Source organism: Thermobia domestica, chromosome 6, assembly GCF_964235325.1.
Source record: "Thermobia domestica chromosome 6, izTheDome1.hap1.1, whole genome shotgun sequence".
Classification (NCBI taxonomy): Eukaryota; Metazoa; Arthropoda; class Insecta; order Zygentoma; family Lepismatidae; genus Thermobia; species Thermobia domestica.
In genome coordinates this window covers 6,585,263-6,610,062 of record NC_137459.1, presented here as the reverse complement: position 1 = coordinate 6,610,062, position 24,800 = coordinate 6,585,263, and the positions used below count along the sequence as shown (strand labels likewise).

Sequence of the window (24,800 nt, the reverse complement as noted above, 5' to 3'; positions counted from 1 at the left end):
CCCTTTTTAATAGATTTCTTATGAATGTTCATTGGGTCACAACACACACGACCGAACAGATGGTTATATTGCTATAAATATCTTATTTCATGGTACTTGCACACTGTAACAGGTTCACAGCCAATTCGCAGACGAAGCAGCTCCTGACTTTCGGTTTGCAAGTTCGAAATATACTTTAGTTCCTTTGCACAAACACCATACGTAGATTTATAGCATTCCTCATTAGTTGCATTTCCCACAGAACACTGAGAGGACATTTTCAGCGCACAACACAACAACTTTCCATTGTGGCTGTAGCAAAACGACTGACGGATACTCCAAGCAGCTGACTGACATTCGGAGGGTAAATGCACTGATAACAAAAAACAATACAGGTGGGTAACTCCAACGTGAACGATTTATACCATGATTTCACTGCCACCTACTGCCTGTTTCCTCACACTGATAAAGTAGAATGAATATCCATCCGATCATAACGTAAAAGGTGATTCATGCACCGACTTGGTATCGTCACGCACGTGCTTTCTTAACATTGTCGTAACTTTGTTCTCCATGTAATATCAGTCATGATTTTTTTGTAATAGTTTATTAACATACAGAACTACTTTGTGGCTGCAGCAGCAATTTTTAGCAGTTTGCCATCCTGAGATATTAAGCCCCAAAAATGCCATAAAAATGACAAACTCCAACTTCCGAATCCCCACAACTCTGTGGCAACAGTCGTATCATAGCTGTGAATGTTTCTGAAGAATCTGTGCATGCACTAGTATTCACACCATAAATTCTGAACCACTACCTTTATGCCATTCCAAAATACAGCCCCTTGAAACGTGCACTTTTCTGTACTTTTTTGGTGATTTAATGTATTAGTTTGCAACCCTGAATCTCCACGTGGGCGCACGACTATATATTCTCCGTATACCTTGGTATCTCCTGTACACATTAGTTTTTGTTTCATGTTCCTCTGATTTGTAAGTCCTGAGCAAATGTGGTTTTCGTAAACGCTTGCAACTGCAGAAAATGACACGCCGCCGACAACAAAGATGGCCGCCATTGAGGAACAATTGTACCTCCGAAAACGTGACTCGTGTTATTGACCTTCTCATACACAAGGTTCATCACACTCCACTTTTTATAATTTTCGGAGATGGTCGAGCAACCACTTTCACCATTTTTGGACCACTTCATATGGATTAGCCCAGAAGTGTAATCCCTGGAAACTACAGCACATTTCACCAACAGCTATAAGTACATGAGCGGACAACATGGAAGGTGATCAGCAAGAACAGCTCTGGCCAACGTGATTTCTGTGGAAAGAGGGTGTGCAAACTGCGGAAATTCACAGGCGATTGGTTTCAGTGTGTGGAGAGCTCGCACCATTACGCAAAATCGTATACAACGATTTTGGACATGAAGGCTTCTGGATCCTGTTTGTAAAGTTGCAGAAGGTTACTGCTCACATCCTTGTGCTATTGCTTTTGTGCTGCATTCAGGGATTTACGAACCCACCTGGCAGACGCCTTACCCATCTTAAGGTGTTCGTGCACTATGCGGTGCAGAGTGATTCTGGCAAGTCTTGTGGCCACTTCCAGTTCCGTGAACGTGATGCACCTATTGCCCTGAATAAGCCGCTACACTCTCCAAATGTTTAGTAGTGTTGTCACAGTCATTTTCCTTCTAGAACTGTTTCCCTTCTCCGTCGATGTGCAGCCACTTTTCTAGCCGTCCACCCAGTTATATACGGTTTTGCGTTGCGTGACGGTGCTCACTCTCCACACAATACCACAATCGCCTGTGTTTCCGCAGTGTGTAACCCTCTTTCCACAAAAATCATGCTATCCAGCGCTGTTCTTGCTGATCACCTTCCATGTTGTCCGCTTACGGTGAAATGTGCTGTAGTTTCCAAGGATTACACTTCTTTGTATTGTTCCTCAACCTGAAGGGAGACCTAAGTACTACTTCCTTCCAAGTGTAATGACGAGCTCAATGGTGGATCCTGAAGATAAACAAGAAAGTGTAAATCAATATGGAACACCCCTCGTATATAAAGCCAAAATTTGAACTATTACCAAAATGTGTGTTGTTTAGCGCTTATTGATCTTTGTCCTTCCTTGTCCTGCGGGCGCCCACGATTAATACATGACTGTGAAACATAGTTAATTGTTGTCATTTCTATAATAATTTCAATGTTTCTAGTTGTGGTAGAATTCACTGCTATGATCCATTGATTGTTGTTCTGACTTCTTGTGTGTGTGGCATGTGTTAGCATTTCTTTTATTGGTTTTGGTATTAGGAACCAAGCGCCATTATCCAGAAAGCTTACACTTACGTAGACTATCCGGCTGACCTATTTCGAACCTGTAGAATAAACGATAGCATGCACGGCCTCGCCTTAGACCGCCTGAGTACTGGACGATGTGACCAGGATACCAGCATTGAAAGTCCACTTTTTGGAAATAAAGTAAGTAATCTCACTGTGCAAGTAACTTCATTACCATTAAATTCATTCTCTAGTAAGGTAATTTATTTCTATAGTTCAATTTATTGTGCGTTCGAATAGGTGCAAGCTAAGAATCAACAGCATTAATGGAATATTTCATCATGGCAGGTGACAAAATGGAACTTGTAGCCGAAACTGCTTGTCATTGTGCGATGCAAACTATTGACTTCGTATCATGGAGCATTGTTACCAGTTCGATGATGATGTGAAAAGGATTAATCAGCTCCTTCCATTCTACGGTAAAATGGAGAATATCCTCCAAATACTTTAATGACTACAACTATAAATAGCCCTAGTGCAATATCATAATACCAAGTGCTGAATTAATATTATGAACTTGGACTTTTACGAATCACTTTTGGTGCTTGCAACTTAAAATATTTGTAGGTGCACATGAACCCATGCTGTCATCATCTAGCAGCAGTAGAATATGATTAAACAGATCGTCGTAAAATTTGTACCAAATTTATATGAAGTTCTTCCAGCGTTTAATTTTTAAATTTCAAATGTTTGGTCACAGCACGGAAGGAATTAAAAAAGAGGAGGGGCAAGACAACAGTGGAACGTGCGGACGAGCTATGGAAAAAGTGAATGATTCAAAGTGGACTGTGGGGGCCGCGGTGGCTCAGTGGTAGAGCGTTATCTCTAGTGCATGGAGTCCCTGGTTCTATCCCAGCTCGCACCAAGTGAACTTTATGGTGGACAAACACTGGCGCGTGAGTTTTCTCGGGGCTCTCCCGTTTCCTCCCACTTTCTTCATTCCACCATTCCATTCATTCATCACCGTCTCCTTTAACCTAGCCCGCATAATCGTGGGACGTAAAGCTTATATATTTCATTTACTCTGTAAGGGGTCTGTATGGAGGGTACAGTCCGTCTAGTGAAAGAACAGGACATATAGAAATACGTTTAATTCTGTAGACGTCGTAATGGTTTAGAGAAAAACTGAAACACTGTGGTACAAACATAATTGACACAAATGTACGGAATGTCTCTCCGTCAAGGAACTTTCTCATGGCTATATGGCTAGCGTATGCGTCTTCGGCACAGGAGACACGGGTTCGATTCCCAGAGGAGCTCATATAGTCCAGGTACCACGTTAAGCTGTAGATTGACGTTTCATGTAGTCTCCGTACTGAAAGGAAAACCATGAAATCTTTCAGTTTAACATCACACGATTGTGACATTGAGGCCAGTGGTTCTCAAACTAATTCCTATCACGACCCCCCATTTTATCACATCCTCTTGCCAGGAACCCCCCCTATAATTTCTGGTTTGTAATAAGCTTGTGTGGGATTTTCGCGGAGATCCCACGGTATCCATCTATTTCTATAATAGTAGAATCAATTTCTTGTATATAGTGGGTACAGTAACTGCCCTAAAAGCGAATGGATTAAAACCAAATTTGGTCAGTTCATTCATATTACAAATATCGAATACGATCAGTCATAATGTTTCAAAATGGAGACCGTTTGGAATTTTTAAAACTTCATAACTCTCTTAAATTTGGGTCATATCATATATATATAAAGTTATTTCTAATTTTCGTCAAAAAACTTAGATAGTTGTTTAAAAAACTTACTGAGTACTTTAATTTTTGAGAGGCCGTCACTTTCAGTTACTAGTGAAATCACACCATGCTCAGGTATCTCATTATAGCTTTCAATTTTAATTATATCTCAATATGCAGATTTTGTTGCATTTGTATTTTTCTGGTATTTCAATATGCAGTTCTCATTAGTTTCATGTACCTCTTTCACTTAAATTGATTTTTAAACAACTCTGCACCTATTGAAAATGTTTAGTAGAACTATTTCTTATTGTTAACAGCATGGATAAAAATAAAAATATGCCTATCAGAACAAAATTCAAAATAATATTTAAAAATATTTTGCGGTATTAGATTCTAATTATATTGATCTCTTCCGTTTATATTCGCAACCCCTAGGTTGAGAAAGCCTGTTTTAGGCTAAGGGAAACGGGCGATTAAGGCAATTAATGGAATGAGAAAGTGGGAGGAAACAGGAGTACCCCGAGAAAACCCACAGACATAATGTTCTCCGCCACGAACTTACTTGGCCAGGTATCGAATGAGGGACTTCACTCACCAGAGGTAAGCGCTGTGCCACTGAGTCACCATGTCGTCCTCGGTGCTGAAAGGGATGGTTAACTCCAGTTCAATGACAAGAACAAAAAAAAAGTTAATCTTTGAACGTTACAAGTAACGAACACCAATAAGACACCATTAAAGATGGTTCCTACATTGAAAAATTGGAAACTAGTAAAACGACTTCAATGTAGGTTGAAGAGTGGTGGAATTTAAAGAAATCGTCGGAGAGATATCGCACGTACCTAGACCCATGAGGATGCTGTTAACAGGAATTTAGTATGATGATGATTTGCAGATTACTTTAAAATCTGTAATGATTATGATCTGGTTTCTGAGTTATTGTTTTGCGTTCTTACGCAGATTATGAAGAACGGGACTTACTATTAACGTGGGCTCGGAATTGTGATGTGGGCTTCAGTCAGGTGCAATTGACGAGTGCACAGATTACTATAATAACTCAATCCTCAAACCGTTTCCTGCTACACTATTTATCCTCCAGGGGAGCTGGATTATGTTTCTGCATGGATAGTGCCCTACTGAAGTCTAGTTGTGGTAACACATATCATCATCACCACTGAGGTTTCTTCAGTTTCTATTAGGCCAATTCAAGGAATGAAAAAGTAGTATTGAACCGTGATTCAATTTTCATTGAATTCGCAAAGGATGTGTAAAGAAAAATTGGCCGGTTCGGCTACGTATTATATATTTTTCTGTGAGACTGACAGTATTAAAGAGCGTAGTCGTTTGAGAGGAAGGAGCAAATTTGATCATGCTTGCAAGATTTGAGAATTTATACCGAGAAGCTACATCAAATACAGTAATGATAATGCTTTTCAACAAAATACTGATAATATTATTAAGGATGTACGTGCAAGTAATAAGGTAGGTAAGTTACATCGACATTGCGTGAGTAGTTGGCAATGGTATACCTCGACAAGAACACAAATCAGAGCTATTTGTCTCATGTCTCAATTTTATATATATTATTGTTGTGTAGGAGGCCTTAGTTATTTCACCGTCAAACACTGATTTCAAACCTCATTCCTTATGTGGCAACCTGAGTGATAGTATAAATGTAGGTTAGGAGGGAAGCATTCCGCTTCATTCAACATCCACGTAGTGCTGCTCACGTAAAACACCTGCTGATAGAAAGCCATCACTGTGAATAGTTTATATCCGATAGTGTATGGTTCATGCTTGGTACACACAGCTATAAAGGTAAGTTTGTGGTTAGATAGAGATGTTTCAATACGAGTGTCCTAATCAATAGTACAGGGCCCAGCAGGGAGGTAAGGTGGGTTTGGAAAGACTGTCATGTGCGCTGCAGTGGGCCAAATACCAACTAGAATAGTTGAATGCACTTGTTGTCGTATGTCGTTTCAGTAGCACATGGAGCCTTTCTCTGTAACACATTGATTGTTTGTTTACAACGCTTTCATTGAAACACAGCGACGCTTTCAAAGCCATTTTATTGTTGGTCGTCATGGTCGCGTTCCAAAACGAGATACCGTGTGGAGTGCCTGAACAAGTTTCAAACGACAAGATCTGTAAGGCCATGGACTGTACGAGTACGTGATCGAACTGTTCGAACCCCAGAAAACGTTTAAAAAAAAAAAAAAAAAAAAGGGACAAGCACGCTCGCTCCCTTGGTATGTCACACAGAGGTTAGTTCGGAGAATCTTAGACTTGGGCCTCCATTCTCATCCTTATAATTTAATGGTTGTTCAGAAACTGAGGCAAAACGACTTCATCAGGCCTAGATTTGCAGAAGGGATGTTGACTGAGAACATCGTTTTTATCCGGGATGTCGAGGCCCACTTTCGTTTATCAGGGATGGTAAACAAACAAACTTTCTGGTACTGGGCACCCAAAATCCCGCAAGAACATCACAAACCCCTGCATTGCGTCAAATTAACTGTTTGGTGTAACTTATCTCGAACTTTTTTTTTGTGAAAATGGGCGAACAGTGTATTTTTAACACACATCGCTACGTTTCCATGCTGCGTCACTATTTTCTGTCAGTGTTAAGAAGACAGCACATAAACTTCAACAGTGTGTGTTTTCAGCAAGATGGGGCTACCTGCCATACATCAAGAGCAACTATGACTTTTGATTTCATTGCGCGGGGTTGTCGAGTGACTTCCTCGGTCACCAGACCTGTCACTTTGTGACTATTTCTATGATGCAACCTAAAAAGTAATGTTTATATGGGGCACGTACTCTTGAAGCCCTTTCCGATATGACGCGAGATATTCAAAGGGTTTCGCATGCTTCTACAAAAATGGATGCCACTTAACTAAAGTGATTTTTCACGGATGAGTACTTTTTTTCTTTTTCGTTCTTGTATTTCAACATGTAATCTCAAATAGAAATATAACGTCAATGGATAATAACAACAAAGTTTGAAATTCAAAATCGGGTGAGGGGCTGCGGTGGCTCAGTGGTAGAGCGTTCACCTCTGGTGCTTGGGGGTCTTGAGTTCGATCCCAGCCCCCGCCAAGTGAACTTTGTGGTGGAGAAACACCGTGTACGTGGGTTTCCTCCCACTTTCTTCATTCCACCATTTCATTCATTACTCACCATCACCGTCTCCTTTAGCGTAACCGGCATAACCGTGGGACGTAAAACTCAAAGATTTCATTTTTCAAAAGTGTGTGACAGTCTTTTCAAAAACACCATACCTCCTTGCCAGAACCTGTAGTTCCTAAGAGGTAAATTATTTTCAGTGTCACTGATCTCTGATCTATTTTTCTAATAACTTCGAATCGGACTTTGAAACAGTAGATAAGAGCTGCTGCTTAAGTTTATGTAGAAAGGTAAAATAGATATTTGATATGAAAATTTTAAGCATAAATCCTTTCCGTTGTGTCCCTTAAGTATTTGGTATGTAAACGAATGCTGAAATGATGGCCAAAAAGATGAAGTGAAAAGAAATTGAAATATTTCGAGAACTCCCTCCCCCTAAATAGTATTTGTTATGCTTGTACTGTCAGTAGAATGATTTTGTGTCAATTGTAACAATCTTGACTATCTTGAGGCCGTTTTATTCTTTCACTTTCCCAGTACTTTTCCGATTTCTGTATTTTACAAGGCTAGATCAAAATATCTTTTTAAAAATATTTGACCCATTTTGTGTGTAGCAAGGTAATAGTAGCACCGTTATAAAATGTTTCATTGTTGAAAGTGTGTCTGAAGCGGACTAGGACAAAGGAGATTTTTCTAATAACAAAAGTAGAGTTGTCATCGTCTTTGGTTTTATTTGTCCCCGCTTAAATAGTATATACAGTATTAACAAATATTAACATGAATCGGGCATTTAGTTTTGAACCAGCAGCACAAGACTCACTCAGTTGGTCAAAACATAACCTTTCATAACTACAAGTATTTGTTCGTTACAACGCTCCTATAGATTTGCTTTTTGTCGAGATAAGAATATTGACGAGAAACGTGAATAATATCTTACGTGTTCTACAGGATTAGCATAAATGATTAATTAATTTTGAAAAGGCTTTATTTTCAAAAGTATTACACGCATGAAATATATATGAAAAGAACCACAAACTCACCAAGCTTATACACCCTCTACAAATGTTCAATATGCGCTCCTTTGGTAACACGACACACGTCCAAACGACATCTTTTTTCTTGCTTTCCCTCCATTTTCGACAGATACGAACCTCGTACTGCCACACCCGATCGGAAAGGTAATGGACTCGTGCTGCCACCTGGAAAAAAAATGCAAACTTGGTGAGTTTTAGGTCTTTTTCATGCATCTTTCATATGTTTACGTGTAACACTTTTGAAAACATAGCCTTTGCAAAAGGAATGAATCATTTATGCTAATCCTGTATTTTAAAAGTGACTTAATTGTCGTGTCTGTCAAGCAACACTGAGTGTCCTAAATGTATTTATTGTCTGAATTCATTACAATAGTGTTCAGTTTCTCCCGCATTGTTAATCAATATTCCTGTTAACTTTGATTACGACTCGTTGTATCAATGTTCATATTTTGCTTGACCTTAAGTTAGTAGTAATATAACTTTTTTTGTAAGCTTGAAGTTGACTGCCTTTACTTCTACAACAGGTGGATGCAAAATTGTTCATTTGAAAGTTTTCTGGAATTTGAATCTCAACGAACAGAGAGAGTCTCCCTTCACATGTCTTACGATAATCCACAGCTGGATATGTAAACTTTATCGTGACTGTATGAATTGTATAAAAGTTCATGGTCGCATAGAAACACATATGAAGATGGTTTTATGTTTTTTCTCTGCAGATGCACCAGAATAGTAGCGAGGATTCGGAGGAAGGATACGGACACAATTTCACGCCTTTCGAGGGCACCAGTCCCACTTGGTGTGATCGATGTGGAACAATGGTCTTTGGAGTGTTCCGTGATAACTGTTACCGTTGTGCAAGTGAGTAATATCCTCCTCAATGGACGTGTTTCTCTTGGTTTACTACGTAAATGCTTTACTATTTGTTATTGTGTTCAAAGTAAAAAAAAAAAAAAATAGTCAAGGTAGTTAATTTGTGTGAGCAATCACATACTGCCATGCAGTACGAAGGTCAATCAAAAAGTTAGTTGCAGTGCGCTGCTTCAGAAAATAAAACATGGAAATTTTACAGTAACTTTATTGGTATCGTAAAGTTCCATTTACAATCTACTTTTCAACGTAATTACCTCCGTTATTTAAGCATTTGTCGAGGCGTGGCACAAGTTTTTCAATGCCTTCTGCAAAGAAATGCAAGTGGCCTCTTGCATTCATTGTGATGCAGCAGCACAGAGGCTTTGAACAGTTTATCTGGCCGTGGATTTTTAAGTGTCGATAAATTTCAGTGCACTAACACCTTTTCGCCCACAAAAAAAAAAAAAAAAAAACTAATCACTGTATGCATTTCCAATTTGGACGTCACTTGCAGCTGTCAAGACATGTTTACGACTGATTGTCAAAACACTTCCACTTGCGTCGTGAAAGCCGCTACGTCACACGATACAGCTACATGTCTGGAGTGTTGACACACAGTTTCATCAAAATAGCCTTTGACTGAAAATATTTACAAAAGAGTGCAACTAACCTTCTGATTGACCTGGGTAAAATACACTAACACGTGCTAGAGATAGAACGTCACGCACTAAGACTTGTTTGATTAAAAAAAAAAAAAATAAGAAGAAAATATAGCGCGTCAGCTTTCAACGTTTCACTAGTGAAATTTGAAGAAAATTCACAAAACTGCTGGGAAAAAGATAACTGGCCTAAGATTGGAAGCATGATTAAAGCGAAATTCGGTGTGAAGACTGAACTTTCTGTGTAAGTTAAGACTTTACAATGTAAATCTATGACTAACCTCACATCTTTGTTTACAAAGCCTTTATTTTATTTTTTTAAATCGATTTTGACTATTTTTTTAAAGTGATATCAAAGAACATCATATAGTATTTTCATGCAAGCGTATCTACGTTTAGTACTTCCACGCAAACAATTCATTGAGCTCCTTCGTGGCTAAGCGGTTATGGTACGCGCCTTTGGCGTGGGAGACCCGGGATTTATTCTCGGCTGGTGCTCATATGATCCGGATTCCACGTTAATCAGTAGATCCACGTCTCATATAGCCTCGCTGCTGAAAGGGACACTAAACTAAAATCAACTCAACTCAACAACAACAGACGATTCACTGCAGGGAATGAGAGAGAGTAGTGAAGCTGCTGCGGTAGCTCAATGCTAGAGCTCTAACCTCTGCTGTGTAGGGCCCCTGGTTTGATTCCAGCCCACACCAAGTGTTTTTTGTAAAGAAACATCGTATATGTAGGTTTTTTCAGGGCTCTCGTTTTCTTCCGAGTTTTTTTATTCCACCATTTCACTTACTATCATAATCACAGTTTTTCTTATCATCGATGAAAAACGTGGGACGTTAAACAAAAAGAAAGAAAGAAAGGAAGAAAGGGATTAGTCACTACCACTGAAATTTTGTTAGCATATCTCCCTGCCGCTGAGATTATTCTAATAGCTCTGTATAAAATTTGTGACGAGTATCGTTTCCAACCATTCAGGTGCTCTGAAGGTGAATATATTGTGTATACAATTTTATCGAGCTTATAATTTTCGAAAATATCAAATAAATATACTTTTATAGAATAAATAATTGCAGTTGACTGTGGATAAATGAAAGAAAGTGGTGAATGATGTACAGGCACCGTTAACAATGCATGTACACATATATACTTCAATAACAAATGAATCAATTTTAGTTCAGTATCCTTTGACTTACAGAGAACAGTGAGAACGTATTTAAAATGCTCATTTTGTTCTGACACTATTGACCATGCAGGATGTGTGTACCCATTTTTTTTTTTTTTCCTGCTGACTACCATTTTGCTAGTGCTGCTGAGTTATGAACACTATTAACATACATCCCTCCCCGTTGGTACGGTGGCTAGCGCGTGCACCTATGGTGCACGTGGTCCCGGGTTCGATTCCCGTTGGGGAAGCACACAAAATTTAATTTCAGAGTCATTCACTTTCATTAATCCTCCATCTCCTTAAGTATAAGTTTGTGTGTTGGCGTAACAGCCTATTTTGTGGGTCTAAGCCTGCTCCAGCGCCATCTGCTAGCGATCAGCTGAACTACGCTCAGCCTAGCATCGGGCACGTGGTCAGAGCGCCACGACGCCTTGTCCCTAACACATGCACCAGGAGCTTTCTAGACCTAGTGGTTGTCATGTCTTGTTTTCACGTGACTCCCCAGTTTGCCTCATGACGCTGAGTGGACGCCAAAAAGTAGGAAGCGCCGGCCAAGAATCGATCACAGTTGACTGAGGTAAACGTCCCGTTCAGCAGGGAGGCTATATGAGACGTGGACCTACTGATTAACGTGGAATCCGAACCTAAGTCTGTTCCAGCGCCATCTGCTAGCGACCGGCTGAACTACATCCAGCCTGATGATGAGCACGTGGTCAGAGCGCTGCGACGCCTTGTCCCTAACAGACGCACCAGGAGCTTTCTAGACCTAGTGGTTGTCACGTCTTGTTTTCACGTGACTCCCCAGTTTGCCTCATGACGCTGAGTGGACGCCAAAAAGTAGGAAGCGCCGGCCAAGAATCGATCACAGTTGACTGAGGTAAACGTCCCGTTCAGCAGGGAGGCTATATGAGACGTGGACCTACTGATTAACGTGGAATCCGAACCTAAGTCTGTTCCAGCGCCATCTGCTAGCGACCGGCTGAACTACATCCAGCCTGATGATGAGCACGTGGTCAGAGCGCCACGACGCCTTGTCCCTAACAGACGCACCGGGAGCTTTCTAGACCTAGTGGTTGTCACGTCTTGTTTTCAGATGACTCCCCAGTTGGCCTCACGACGCTGGGTGGACGCCAAAAAGTAGGAAGCGCCGGCCAAGAATCGATCACAGTTGACTGAGGTAAACGTCCCGTTCAGCAGGGAGGCTATATGAGACGTGGACCTACTGATTAACGTGGAATCCGAACCTAAGTCTGTTCCAGCGCCATCTGCTAGCGACCGGCTGAACTACATCCAGCCTGATGATGAGCACGTGGTCAGAGCGCCACGACGCCTTGTCCCTAACAGACGCACCGGGAGCTTTCTAGACCTAGTGGTTGTCACGTCTTGTTTTCAGATGACTCCCCAGTTGGCCTCACGACGCTGGGTGGACGCCAAAAAGTAGGAAGCGCCGGCCAAGAATCGATCACAGTTGACTGAGGTAAACGTCCCGTTCAGCAGGGAGGCTATATGAGACGTGGACCTACTGATTAACGTGGAATCCGAACCTAAGTCTGTTCCAGCGCCATCTGCTAGCGACCGGCTGAACTACATCCAGCCTGATGATGAGCACGTGGTCAGAGCGCCACGACGCCTTGTCCCTAACAGACGCACCGGGAGCTTTCTAGACCTAGTGGTTGTCGTCTTGTTTTCACATGACTCCCCAGTTGGCCTCATGACGCTGAGTGGACGCCAAAAAGTAGGAAGCGCCGGCCGGGAATCAAACCCGGGACCACGTGGAGGCGAGTCCAACGCTCTAACCACTAGACCACGATGTTCCCTAGTGAAATATTATGTTTGAGCCTAAGCCTGCTCCAGTGTCATCCGCCAGCGAGCCTAGTGGCGAGCACGTGGTCAGAGCGCCGCGACGCCCTGTCCCTAACAGACGCACCGGGAGCTTTCTAGACCTAGTGGTTGTCATGTCTTGTTTTCACATGACTCCCCAGTTGGCCTCATGACGCTGAGTGGACGCCAAAAAGTAGGAAGCGCCGGCCAAGAATCGATCACAGTTGACTGAGGTAAACGTCCCGTTCAGCAGGGAGGCTATATGAGACGTGGACCTACTGATTAACGTGGAATCCGAACCCCCAAAAAACCCACTTGGCGTAACGGCGCATATGTGAACCTAAGTCTGCTCCAGCGCCATCTGCTAGCGACCGGCTGAACTACATCCAGCCTGATGATGAGCACGTGGTCAGAGCGCCACGACGCCTTGTCCCTAACAGACGCACCGGGAGCTTTCTAGACCTAGTGGTTGTCGTCTTGTTTTCACATGACTCCCCAGTTGGCCTCATGACGCTGAGTGGACGCCAAAAAGTAGGAAGCGCCGACCAAGAATTGATCACAGTTGACTGAGGTAAACGTCCCGTTCAGCAGGGAGGCTATATGAGACGTGGACCTACTGATTAACGTGGAATCCGAACCTAAGTCTGCTCCAGCGCCATCTGCTAGCGACCGGCTGAACTACATCCAGCCTGATGATGAGCACGTGGTCAGAGCGCCACGACGCCTTGTCCCTAACAGACGCACCGGGAGCTTTCTAGACCTAGTGGTTGTCGTCTTGTTTTCACATGACTCCCCAGTTGGCCTCATGACGCTGAGTGGACGCCAAAAAGTAGGAAGCGCCGGCCAAGAATCGATCACAGTTGACTGAGGTAAACGTCCCGTTCAGCAGGGAGGCTATATGAGACGTGGACCTACTGATTAACGTGGAATCCGAACCTAAGTCTGCTCCAGCGCCATCTGCTAGCGACCGGCTGAACTACATCCAGCCTGATGATGAGCACGTGGTCAGAGCGCCACGACGCCTTGTACCTAACAGACGCACCGGGAGCTTTCTAGACCTAGTGGTTGTCGTCTTGTTTTCACATGACTCCCCAGTTGGCCTCATGACGCTGAGTGGACGCCAAAAAGTAGGAAGCGCCGGCCAAGAATCGATCACAGTTGACTGAGGTAAACGTCCCGTTCAGCAGGGAGGCTATATGAGACGTGGACCTACTGATTAACGTGGAATCCGAACCTAAGTCTGCTCCAGCGCCATCTGCTAGCGACCGGCTGAACTACATCCAGCCTGATGATGAGCACGTGGTCAGAGCGCCACGACGCCTTGTCCCTAACAGACGCACCGGGAGCTTTCTAGACCTAGTGGTTGTCACGTCTTGTTTTCACATGACTCCCCAGTTGGCCTCATGACGCTGAGTGGACGCCAAAAAGTAGGAAGCGCCGGCCAAGAATCGATCACAGTTGACTGAGGTAAACGTCCCGTTCAGCAGGGAGGCTATATGAACTACATCCAGCCTGATGATGAGCACGTGGTCAGAGCGCCACGACGCCTTGTCCCTAACAGACGCACCGGGAGCTTTCTAGACCTAGTGGTTGTCACGTCTTGTTTTCACATGACTCCCCAGTTGGCCTCATGACGCTGAGTGGACGCCAAAAAGTAGGAAGCGCCGGCCAAGAATCGATCACAGTTGACTGAGGTAAACGTCCCGTTCAGCAGGGAGGCTATATGAGACGTGGACCTACTGATTAACGTGGAATCCGAACCACATGAGCTCCCGCCGGGAATCGAACCAAACCATTTAGCGTAACAGCCCATTTTGTGGGCCTAAACCTACTCCAGCGCCATCTGCTAGCGAGCGACTGAACTACATCCAGCCTGATGATGAGCACGTGGTCAGAGCGCCACGACGCCTTGTCCCTAACAGACGCACCGGGAGCTTTCTAGACCTAGTGGTTGTCACGTCTTGTTTTCACATGACTCCCCAGTTGGCCTCATGACGCTGAGTGGACGCCAAAAAGTAGGAAGCGCCGGCCAAGAATCGATCACAGTTGACTGAGGTAAACGTCCCGTTCAGCAGGGAGGCTATATGAACTACATCCAGCCTGATGATGAGCACGTGGTCAGAGCGCCACGACGCCTTGTCCCTAACAGACGCACCGGGAGCTTTCTATACCTAGTGGTTGTCACGTCTTGTTTTCACATGACTCCCCAGTTTGCCTCACGACGCTGGCCGGACACCGAAAATTGAGGAAGCACCGGCCGGGAATCGAACCCGGGACCACGTGGACACGAGTCCAACGCTGTAGCCACTAGACAAGGATGTTCCCATTGTAAGAAAGAAAAAAGTGTGTACCTGGGGAACGTTAAACTAATAAACTTTCATATTCACTAATATTCATTTTTTTTTTTTTTTTTTTTATTTGCGAGCTATTAATTGCGTAGTACGGCGCAAATGTAAACCTCATTGCATTAGGCACTCACTTTAGATGTATTTAAAACTTGGTAACGTTAGCATGTTTATTTAACAGCACGTGCTTAAAAAATGATGATAGAGTGAATCTAAGGTGAAAATTACGTTGTCATAACAACTCCTACACTTTCTACTCACTTGTAGAAATAACCATTATTTTAAATCAGTACCGTAGTTGTAATACACAGATCACGGAATTTAGTGCAGTTAGTCAAGTTAAGATATTTTAAGATAGGTGGAACACGTCGCTAGAATGTGGCAGTCACTAAACACGTGTCACTCCTATTGCGTTCTCGATAACGTCACAATAATTGCATGTTTTTATTGTATCTGAAACTTTAACTCTGTGAAACTTACATGTAGAATGAAATCAAGGCAGGATATCCTACTGGCAAAAGTTGCTAGAATGGAAAGCTAGTGTCAGCTGCGAAGCAGAGAATAAGATGGAAGCATAATATATATTAATGAAAGGAGCGAACAATAGATTTTTTAATACACCAGATCCTCACCTGGTGCGAATTCTACAATACCGTACACAAAGAGTGAAAAGTGACTGACTGGACCGCGACTCGAACCTGGGACCCTCCGGCATATACCGTGCCGCTGCGTTAACCAGTACGCCACGCAGTCCGGTTCCCAGAACAGCCACTCACTCTCTCATTCTCGAGGTCGGTGCTCTCGTCTCGGATCACGTGAAAGAGTAAGTGGCTGTTCCGGAGGTCCTGGGTTTGAATCCCCGTTCAGTCACTCACTTTTTCACTCTTTTTGTGTTACGGAAGAATAATAATTGGATCTGAGGGAAAGCAATAGTTGTAATCAGAATACATTGGATCCACTGATGGGTTGTTAGTTTAATTAGCTTCAGGTGGGGAAAGAGAATTAGAAGGAAAGAAGTAAAGTTTCTTCTATTATAATTAAGGTACGCTTGTAGACTCTTGTTACAATTACACACGTATTAAATCAAATCCGATTTCACTATTTACCGTAGGAAGCCATAATAAAAGTAAAGTTGATGGTAAGGGATATTACTGTTATTGCTACGATGAAAAAGAAAAAGATTAACCTTTAAACGCCCATTGACCCAACTCCTGCGTCGGCGCTTTAAACCTCAATAGCTCAGCCTCTGTTAGGATAGGAAGATGATTTGAGTACCAATGTATTCCTGAGGGATGAAGCTTTCCGCCAGTATGCATTTTATGTATGCGGGGGATGTCAGGGCAGAGGGGAAGGTTAAGTTCGTTTGTTTGTTTTCATCAGGTTTTGGGGGGGCTGTTCCTCCTCCCTTTGTGTTACACTCATAAAAATTGGTATGTGAAGCAGTGAAGTAGTCCCCTACATGATAATAACCTGTATGTGTACCTGTTGTCAACGTAGGGTGACTGCAAGGGTTGCCATTGCCCCGCAGTCATTTTTTTTTTCATTTTTTTATGATTTGTTTCTACGAATATGGCGGGAATGGAATATGCGGTCTACAAGTTTTCCAACGGTGTATGAATCGTGAATCTGTGATAATTAGGGGGGTCACCAGAGCCCCCAATGTGGGAGTCCACTATTTTGTTAAAATCCTGGGGCGTCTAAAGGTTAATGTTTCAGCTGTGTTTACTATCCTAGCCTTCTTGTTGTATTGTGCCCTCTGGACACTTTCCAATCTTAATATTATTAAAAAGACAAATCCTGCTTCGCTTTCTTCTTTTGTAACTCTTGATAATTACGGTACGAATTGCTCATGTTGACGTTGTTTGATATAATTACTTTGTCACAATGAAATATGGTCTCCCTTTTTTAACAATTTGTATCGCCAAAAGCTTGGCTATTTCTTGTGTAGTATTCTCTATTACTGGATCCGTAATGTCGGCACTGCATTCACTGATTGTGTTTTTACAGAGAAACCTGAGATATATTCACGTGTGTATTCATTCCTGATACTCGAAGTTAGATGCATGTTATGTGCATGTTGTTTCACATGAATTGAATTTTCTTTTTTATTTGCCATGAATGCGTAGAATGAGTGCACGTATCTATTATAAAAAAAAGAGAATGAAAACGAAATGTTAGTTATATTGTTCTTTAGAACGCAAAAATGAAAATTAAATAAGAACAATAAATAATAATAATTGAAAAAGTATAATAAATAAAAAAATAGAAGACAAAGCAGAAGCAAAAGTTTTTATTATTATATTTTCATATTTACCAGTTTTTTTTATTTTTAATTAATTAATTATTACTATATTTTATTAATCTCTGTATAAATTTTCATTTTTCAATTATGTTTTTCCCTTCGTTTATTGTTTCCTTCCTGTTCTATATTCCTGTTTATATACTTTCTCTACTAAACTCCATCTATTTACAGCCGGATGATCCTGCATTCCGATGTGAAGTCCATCTGGATGCTGCTTCTCAGCCTTTTACCTTCTCTTTTATTTTTTCTCCGTACCTCTTAGTCTCTGTATTTAATGAAGCATTTTAGCGAAAGTGCTTATAGTGTTCCTTTTTTTTTCTTTCTTGTTACTATCATGTTTCCACTATGTTCTGTTATAGATTTTGTGTATTAATATTAAGTTGGTGCGAATCAAATGTCCGATCCAGCTGCGTCACTTCCAAAGGAGTAATTTCCGAAGTCTGGGATATGTGATCCGAAGAAGTCTTCAACCGTACATTGTACCTCCAAATCATCAGTGAAAATCTTTCCTCTCAAGAAGTAGTAGTCAGTGAGAGAGAGAGGACGGGGTGAGAAAGGGTTTTATAATGCAACATGGGAACACCAAGGGGCCGCTGTGGCTCAGTGGTAGAGCGTCCACCTCTGGTGTATGGGGTCCCTGTTTCGATCCCAGCTCGCGCCAAGTGAGCTTTGTGGTGGACAAACACCGCGTGCGTGGGTTTCCTCGGGGTTCTCTCGTTTGCTCCCACTTCCTTCATTTCATTCACTTCTCATCATTACCGTCTGCTTTAGCCTAGCCGGCATAACCGTGGAACGTAAAACTCTCAAGATTTAATTTTTTTTATGAGAACACCAAGTCACTTCACCATTGATGACAAAGCCGTTCGAATTCATGAAGCTGAACACACCAAAGATCTGCACATTGATTGTTTCACCTCGGCTGGAACATGATGGATCAGACCACAATACCAGCAATAACATTTTGTGTAGGTGGAAAGGTAGTTTAGGAAACCTCTCCTGGAGGTTGATCACGATGGAACCGTTTACAATTGTCATAGTAGATCCGCCTTTCATCTTAAGTAACACTGCAGAAAGTGTTCCAAGCTATTTCGTAAACTCAAAGAACTGCAAACCTCCACATGGCGATTCTTGTTCGCCGATTTCAACTCATGTGGTACAAACTTTTTTACGTTACCGATTGCACGGAGCTGACGAACGATCGGTATAGTGTATGTCTTGTTTGCAACGGCATGAACACTTTCTCGATAGGCTACTTCAGCGATGTAACTGTGAAACATGATGTTGATCGGTGCCCACGATGCTTATTTTGCAATGCTGTGTTACCGAAACAAAATTTGACAAACCAACATTGAATTGTGAATTTGTTCGCCTGGCCCAAATGCTTTTTTTTTTTTTTTTTCTGGTTGCTGTGAAGAATATCCTAGTTTTAATTCGTAAGGACAAATCATTCGCAGTTGTATGTTTCCAATAGTGCACTTTCATACGACCCTGTTTAACAACGTACTGCCTCCTGTTTGTCTAGGTACCCCAGCTGCATCTGTACTGAGTGAGTGACCTTACTCTATCGGTGTGTTCTGTTGCTGAGGTCAGTTCCCCACCAGAATTAAAAATTGATAATTTCATTCGCACCATCCTAATAAGTGAAAAGGGAAACAAAATTATTTATGGGTCAGTTCATTTGATGTAATTGATATTACATAATAGGTTGAAAAGTTACAGAATATTTACTTCTGTGTTTAACAAACCAAGGTGAACTGAATTCAGAAACTCCCGGCGTGCAAAGCTGTAGAACATAACTTCTGTTGACAAGCCTATCCTGTCCTTGGTCAAGTCTGGCCCCAAAATATAGGGATCTTTAGGTTTTAGGCGATGGGCTACTTGCCCATCGAATTTCGTTCAGATCCAGCCAGTAGTTACCAAGAAATAAAGTACAACATACAAGGCGAGTCGAACGGAGCCATAGGCCACCAAATGTACCATTTTTATTCATTTGGCCATGGGGTGCCTGCCCATCAAATTTGGATCAGTCGACCAGTAGTTCCCGAGAAATAAGAGTGCCATACATCTGGAGTGAAATTATGAGCTCCCGTATGCTTACGCCAGGAGCTAATAACTAATGTTCAGAGGATGAACTCGTAAACTGTTTTGTCTTCTGTTCCATCTTCTGCCTTCTAATGATATGAAAGCATTGATGCTATCTATAATGTAACTGCTTCGTAAATTTGAGTTTTCTTAAGAGCGTGCCTGACAGAAAAGCAGAACCAATCGCACCAAACCGTTGAAATATGACACGAGCTTTGAATATCACTTGAGCATTTTTCCTTTAACAATATTTTGAACGTTTCGCAGATGTTTCTTTCATTTAAAGATTAACTAAAATACAAGAAGTTTAGTTCCTCTTTCCTTTCTAGTTCCATTGATTTGGCTCATTTGCTGGGGTGTTCAACCCCTTGTTACTTCTCCTTTGTCTGTTTCGTATATCTTTTTTATGTCGTGAAATAACAACAGCTGTTGAGTCTAGTTCCAATTAAATGATAGAGTGCAGTCCAACATTCTTCGACAACTCAAAAGTTAAAAAACTCACTCTATGGCCTATGGAACCCGAAGGTTCAATCCCGCATTTACAAAAACTCTCCATTGACTTCTATCCTTAGCCAACTGGATACAATTTCTACTTTGTATCCCAATCTCTGCGAGATCCATCTTAATATTGTCCTTCCATCTGTGCCTAGACCTTCCTAATGGTCGTTTTTGAATTGGTCTTCCAGTCAAGACTTTGAAAGCGTTCCTACTTTCTTTCATTCTGGCTACATGACCTGCCCACCTGAGCCTCCTAGACTTAGTGACCGTAACAATGTTTGGTAAATGGTATAAATTATGTAGTTCCTCGTTATGAAGTTTCCGTCATTCCCCATTCTCGTTCCTCTTGGGTCCGAATATTCTTTTCAGGATCCTGTTCTCAAATACTTTCAGTCTATGTTCTTCCCTCAGAGTAAATGACCATGTTTGGCAACCATACAGAATAACAGCCATGATTATCGTTTTATAAATTTTAAACTTCAAATTCCTCGACAGAGTTCGCGACGACAGAAGATATTGAACTGATTAATAACACGAATTCCCTGCTTTTAGTCGACATTTAATTTCTTCGTAAATATAGTTTTGGTCTGTTAAAATTCATCCTAGATAATTGAAAGTATTACTTGATACTTTTACACATCCATAATTTGAAGTATTACGATCCCGACGAACTTCCATGTATTTAGTTTTCTCTGCATTTACTTCTAAACCCATGTCCCTGCAAAAGTTAAATAAATACATAAATAGAAACTAGAATAGTATCCTGTCTTCTATATATGGTCATTATTTTATGAACTTTGTGTTACACATACCAATTTGATCTATGTAATATCCACAAATTTAAACTATTTTTATGTTTCTTATGTTGATTTTTTTACCCTTCTGTTCCAGTTTTAGCGTTCCCGCAGATGTCTATGTTTTCATTGTAGTAAAATTTGGAGTCCCAGTTTTAAAATGTGTTTGAGTTATTCGTATATTGAAGAAAGTGAGACTTAGGCTTTCAGCAATTCACAAGTCTATAAAATTATATTTTGATATGTAACAAATCTTGATGCAAGTTCTTTGTGCATGAGATATTTCTCCCTTGCACGTCCGAATTTTGCATGTAACTTCTCTTTTAAGTTAAATAAATCGTTTTATTTTCTGTTTGTAGTGTTTTATTTACAAATTCAGAACTTTTATGAATTTATAGCAGCTTAGTGTACAGGATAAAGAGTTCATTTAAATATGGCTGTAATAGTATTGGTTTGCTCCTGCTCTTGTGTATATTGAAAAGAATGTGGTGCTATACGAAAGAATGAGCTTAGTAGCCAAGTTGCTATGACCAATAGCATTGGCAAACTTTTTTCCATAAGAGACAAAATATCTGATCCTAATACAGCTTTCACATTGAGTTGAAATGTCACTAGTTGTTGACTATCGCCCACAATTTTCTTACAACACCCACGAAAGTTTGTATATATAAACTTCTTTGCATATATATATAGTTTCTTCTAATTATCACCGTGTGCGTGGGTTTTGTTGGTGTTCTCCCGTTTCCCCCCATATTCTTCATTCCACCATTTCATTCACTTCTCATCATCACCGTCCCCTTTAGCCTAGCCGGCATAATCGTGGGACGTAAAATTTAAAGATTTCATTTTATTTTATTTTTATTTTTTCTTCCTTCTAACTAACCTATCTATGAAAGAGAAAACAGATTTATGGAAAATTTCCTAGGCGTATTTCCTTTTTGGGAAAGTTTTTTAATCTTGTCTCTTCAGTAAAATCGAAGTTATACCAAAATACACCTTCACTTACACAGTATATGTTGTATATTTCATTTTAGTCGCATTGTATTATCAGGTGAAAAATAAAATCATCCTTTTACATGGGTTAACTTTCTTGTTTATAAAAGAACTAGCGTCAATTATGCGCTTCGCTGGGTTAAAATTTAAAAAAAATTAGTAACATAGTCCGTTAGTCAGTAACATTTTACTATTACTGAAGGGCTTTCAAATCGATAGAAAAAATGTAATGAAAAATCAGAAAATAGTAAGTAATCTGTAATTAAATATTATTATTGTGTTCTGGATTTGAGTTTAAACGCCATCGGAATTGTCACTGTTCATCTCACCGACCCAAAAACTATGGATTCGACACTAATATCGATCTTATATATATACCCTTCCTTCTCCCTAGTTGCACCGTCAAAGTGAAATTATTAAAACCATCCCAAGTCGAACCTCATTTACGGTGCTTCAATGCTGTAATTATAGTGGCAATTATTCTTAGCTAAAACTTAAGAAAAAAGAAAACATGGGTGTCGGTAGAAAATTGTTGGTGATCTGTAAAACATGATTTGAATTCAATGTGAAAAATTATATTCAGGATCAAGTGTTTATTTTCTCATGTGTTAAAAGAATCATGCCCAGTATAATAGATTTTTCTTCAGCTTCTGTCAACGTAATGCTGCTAGTTAGATTATATAAGATGCCCCTTTAGATTCTATTTACGATTCGGGTCTACGTAAAATCATCTCTAAATGCTTACATTTAGTCTGACTGCTTGATTGTGCCATAGTCTGCAGGTATTTTGAAATGCAATATACAGAATGTGTCATAATTCTTAGTGAAGGTTCATTCTTGAACATTATATTCTCGTTAATGTATCAAAGTGCAGCCATAGGGTGTTCATACAGATTTTTTTTTTTAAAAAAAAAAGTCTCAAAGATCCATTAATGCTTCGGTGCACAACTCGCCGCATTTTCAGTATGACGGAAGTCTTGCTGCTACACGAACTTGACGAAGAAATTTTTCATTGCAATTAATCGTTTACTCTCTTCGTGTGGAATTAATATCTTTATATATATATATATATATATATATATATATATATATATATATATATATATATATAATATTTATTTATTAAAATGCTACAATAGCAATTAAAAGTGCCTGAGCTCCAACCTATAACTTTAGCCTTCAAATATTTCATTTACGGTTGTGAGAGATTTCAACTTTGAGACAAACATTTTAAGTATTTGTACTTTAAATAATTTAAATTAGTTAACTATATGTTTTTCATAAAGTTTATGATATAAAATTATTGTTCAAAGCCTTTGTATTTTAAAAAGCCTTCTCTAAAATCAATGCATGTGAATTGTGTTTCCATCTTCCGAGTTCTTTTAAACTATATGTTGAGGACGTTTATTTGTTTGTGGTCAATCCTTTCGACAATGAGATCTCGGAAACTACAGGCTCTAGAAAGATGACGTTTTCACTGATCGATTGCAAATTTTGCGTAGATTGTCCAGTTCTAATTGAATATTTAAAAAAAACAGGGCCATTATTTTTTTATTACATCTTTTAAGGGTGCACTGGAAGCGTTGAAATTAAAAAAAAAAAAATAAAGCATCATACCCTATGGGTTATACATTCCAACACCACAATGTTGTATATTGGGGTTGTATATGTCTCAGGATTTTTGTTTCATGGCCAAATAATAATGAAAAAGGAAGGATAACCATTTCTCGAGTCTAAGATAAATCTTCATTTTTTGAGTGTCTTGCCCAATGAACACCATATATAACTGACATTATAATTAATTGTACATGTAATGTATTTGCTTATTACATACTGCATGCAAGAAGAAAGAAAACACTGGTCATACATGAATTAGAAACTCCAACCGGAAGTAGGCTCAAATCTTGCAAACAGTGCGAGACATTGAGAAAAAAATAATCGAAAAAATCTCCCCTTTATGATACCACTTGCCGATTTTTTTTTTTCCCAAGGCGTATTTCACTTGTGTCTGTAAAGGCACATGTACATATATTGTGAGGAATGACAAAGAGATTCATGCTCATATGCAAATGATGCGCTGTGTAGAGAGCGCAGGTTCAGCTAGTCTACATATTAAAATGCTAGGTTTATATGTTTGTCTCCAGTCCTTTCGACAATGAAATCTCGAAACCCACAAGTGCTAGAAACGTGCCGTTTTTGCCGGTCGATTCCAAAACTTGTGTAGATTTGCAAGTTCTCATTCAAATTTAAAAAAAAAAAAAAAAAAAAAAACTTCCACATTTTAGGCGTCGCTTTGACCCGATTACTTTAATACTAGCTGAACCTGCGCTCTCTACACAGCGCATCATTCACATATTAGCATGAATCTCCTTGTCATTCCTTACAACATCTGTACATGTCCCTTTACAAACACAAGTGAAAGACGTCTTGATAAAAATTGGCAAGAGATGCCATAAAGGGGAGATTTTTTTCGATTACTTTTTCAATATCTTGCACCGTTTGCAAGATTTGAGCCTACTTCCGGTTGGAGTTTTTAATTCATGTATGATCAGTGTTTTCTTTCTTCTTGCATGCAGTATGTAATAAACAAATACATTGCATACACAATTAATTATAATGTCAGTGATATATGGTGTTCATTGGACAAAACAATCCAAACAATAAAGATTCAACTTAGAGTGGAGAAATGGTTATCCTTCGTTTTCCATTATCATTTGACCATGAAACAAACGCCTGAGGGATATGCAACCCCCGCATACAATTATATGGTGTTGGAATATATAATGCGTAGGATATGATATAGTTTTTTTTTCTAATTTCAACACTTCCATTGTACCCTTAAAAATGTAATAAAGAAATAATGGGCATGTTTTTTTTAAATATTCAATTAGAAGTGGACAATCTACGCAAAATTTCCAATCGATCAGTGAAAACGTCATCTTTCTAGAGCTTGTTTCCGAGATCTCATTGTCGAAAGGATTGGCCACAAACGTATAGTTTAAAAGAACTCCAAAGATGCCAGTACAATTCATTTGCATTGATCTTGAAAAGGCTTATTGAAATACAAAGGCTTTGAACAATAATTTAAAAAGGATAAACTTTATGAAAAACGG

At 40.2% G+C, this 24,800-nt stretch overlaps 1 protein-coding gene across 2 annotated transcripts in view; it reads left to right on the top strand.

The window, feature by feature from the left end:
- The window catches only part of LOC145687833 (uncharacterized), a 56,996-nt gene extending 35,948 nt beyond the window's left edge, over positions 1 to 21,048 (top strand). For both annotated transcript variants that reach the window (XM_081761287.1, XM_081761286.1), the window contains exons 5-7: positions 2,294 to 2,461; positions 8,887 to 9,028; positions 20,792 to 21,048. In XM_081761287.1, coding sequence (XP_081617413.1) covers positions 2,294 to 2,461; positions 8,887 to 9,028; positions 20,792 to 20,829 — 348 coding nt within the window. In that variant the 3' untranslated portion in view covers positions 20,830 to 21,048. The remainder of the gene's footprint in view (positions 1 to 2,293; positions 2,462 to 8,886; positions 9,029 to 20,791) is intronic.
- The last annotated feature ends 3,752 nt before the right edge of the window (positions 21,049 to 24,800 follow it).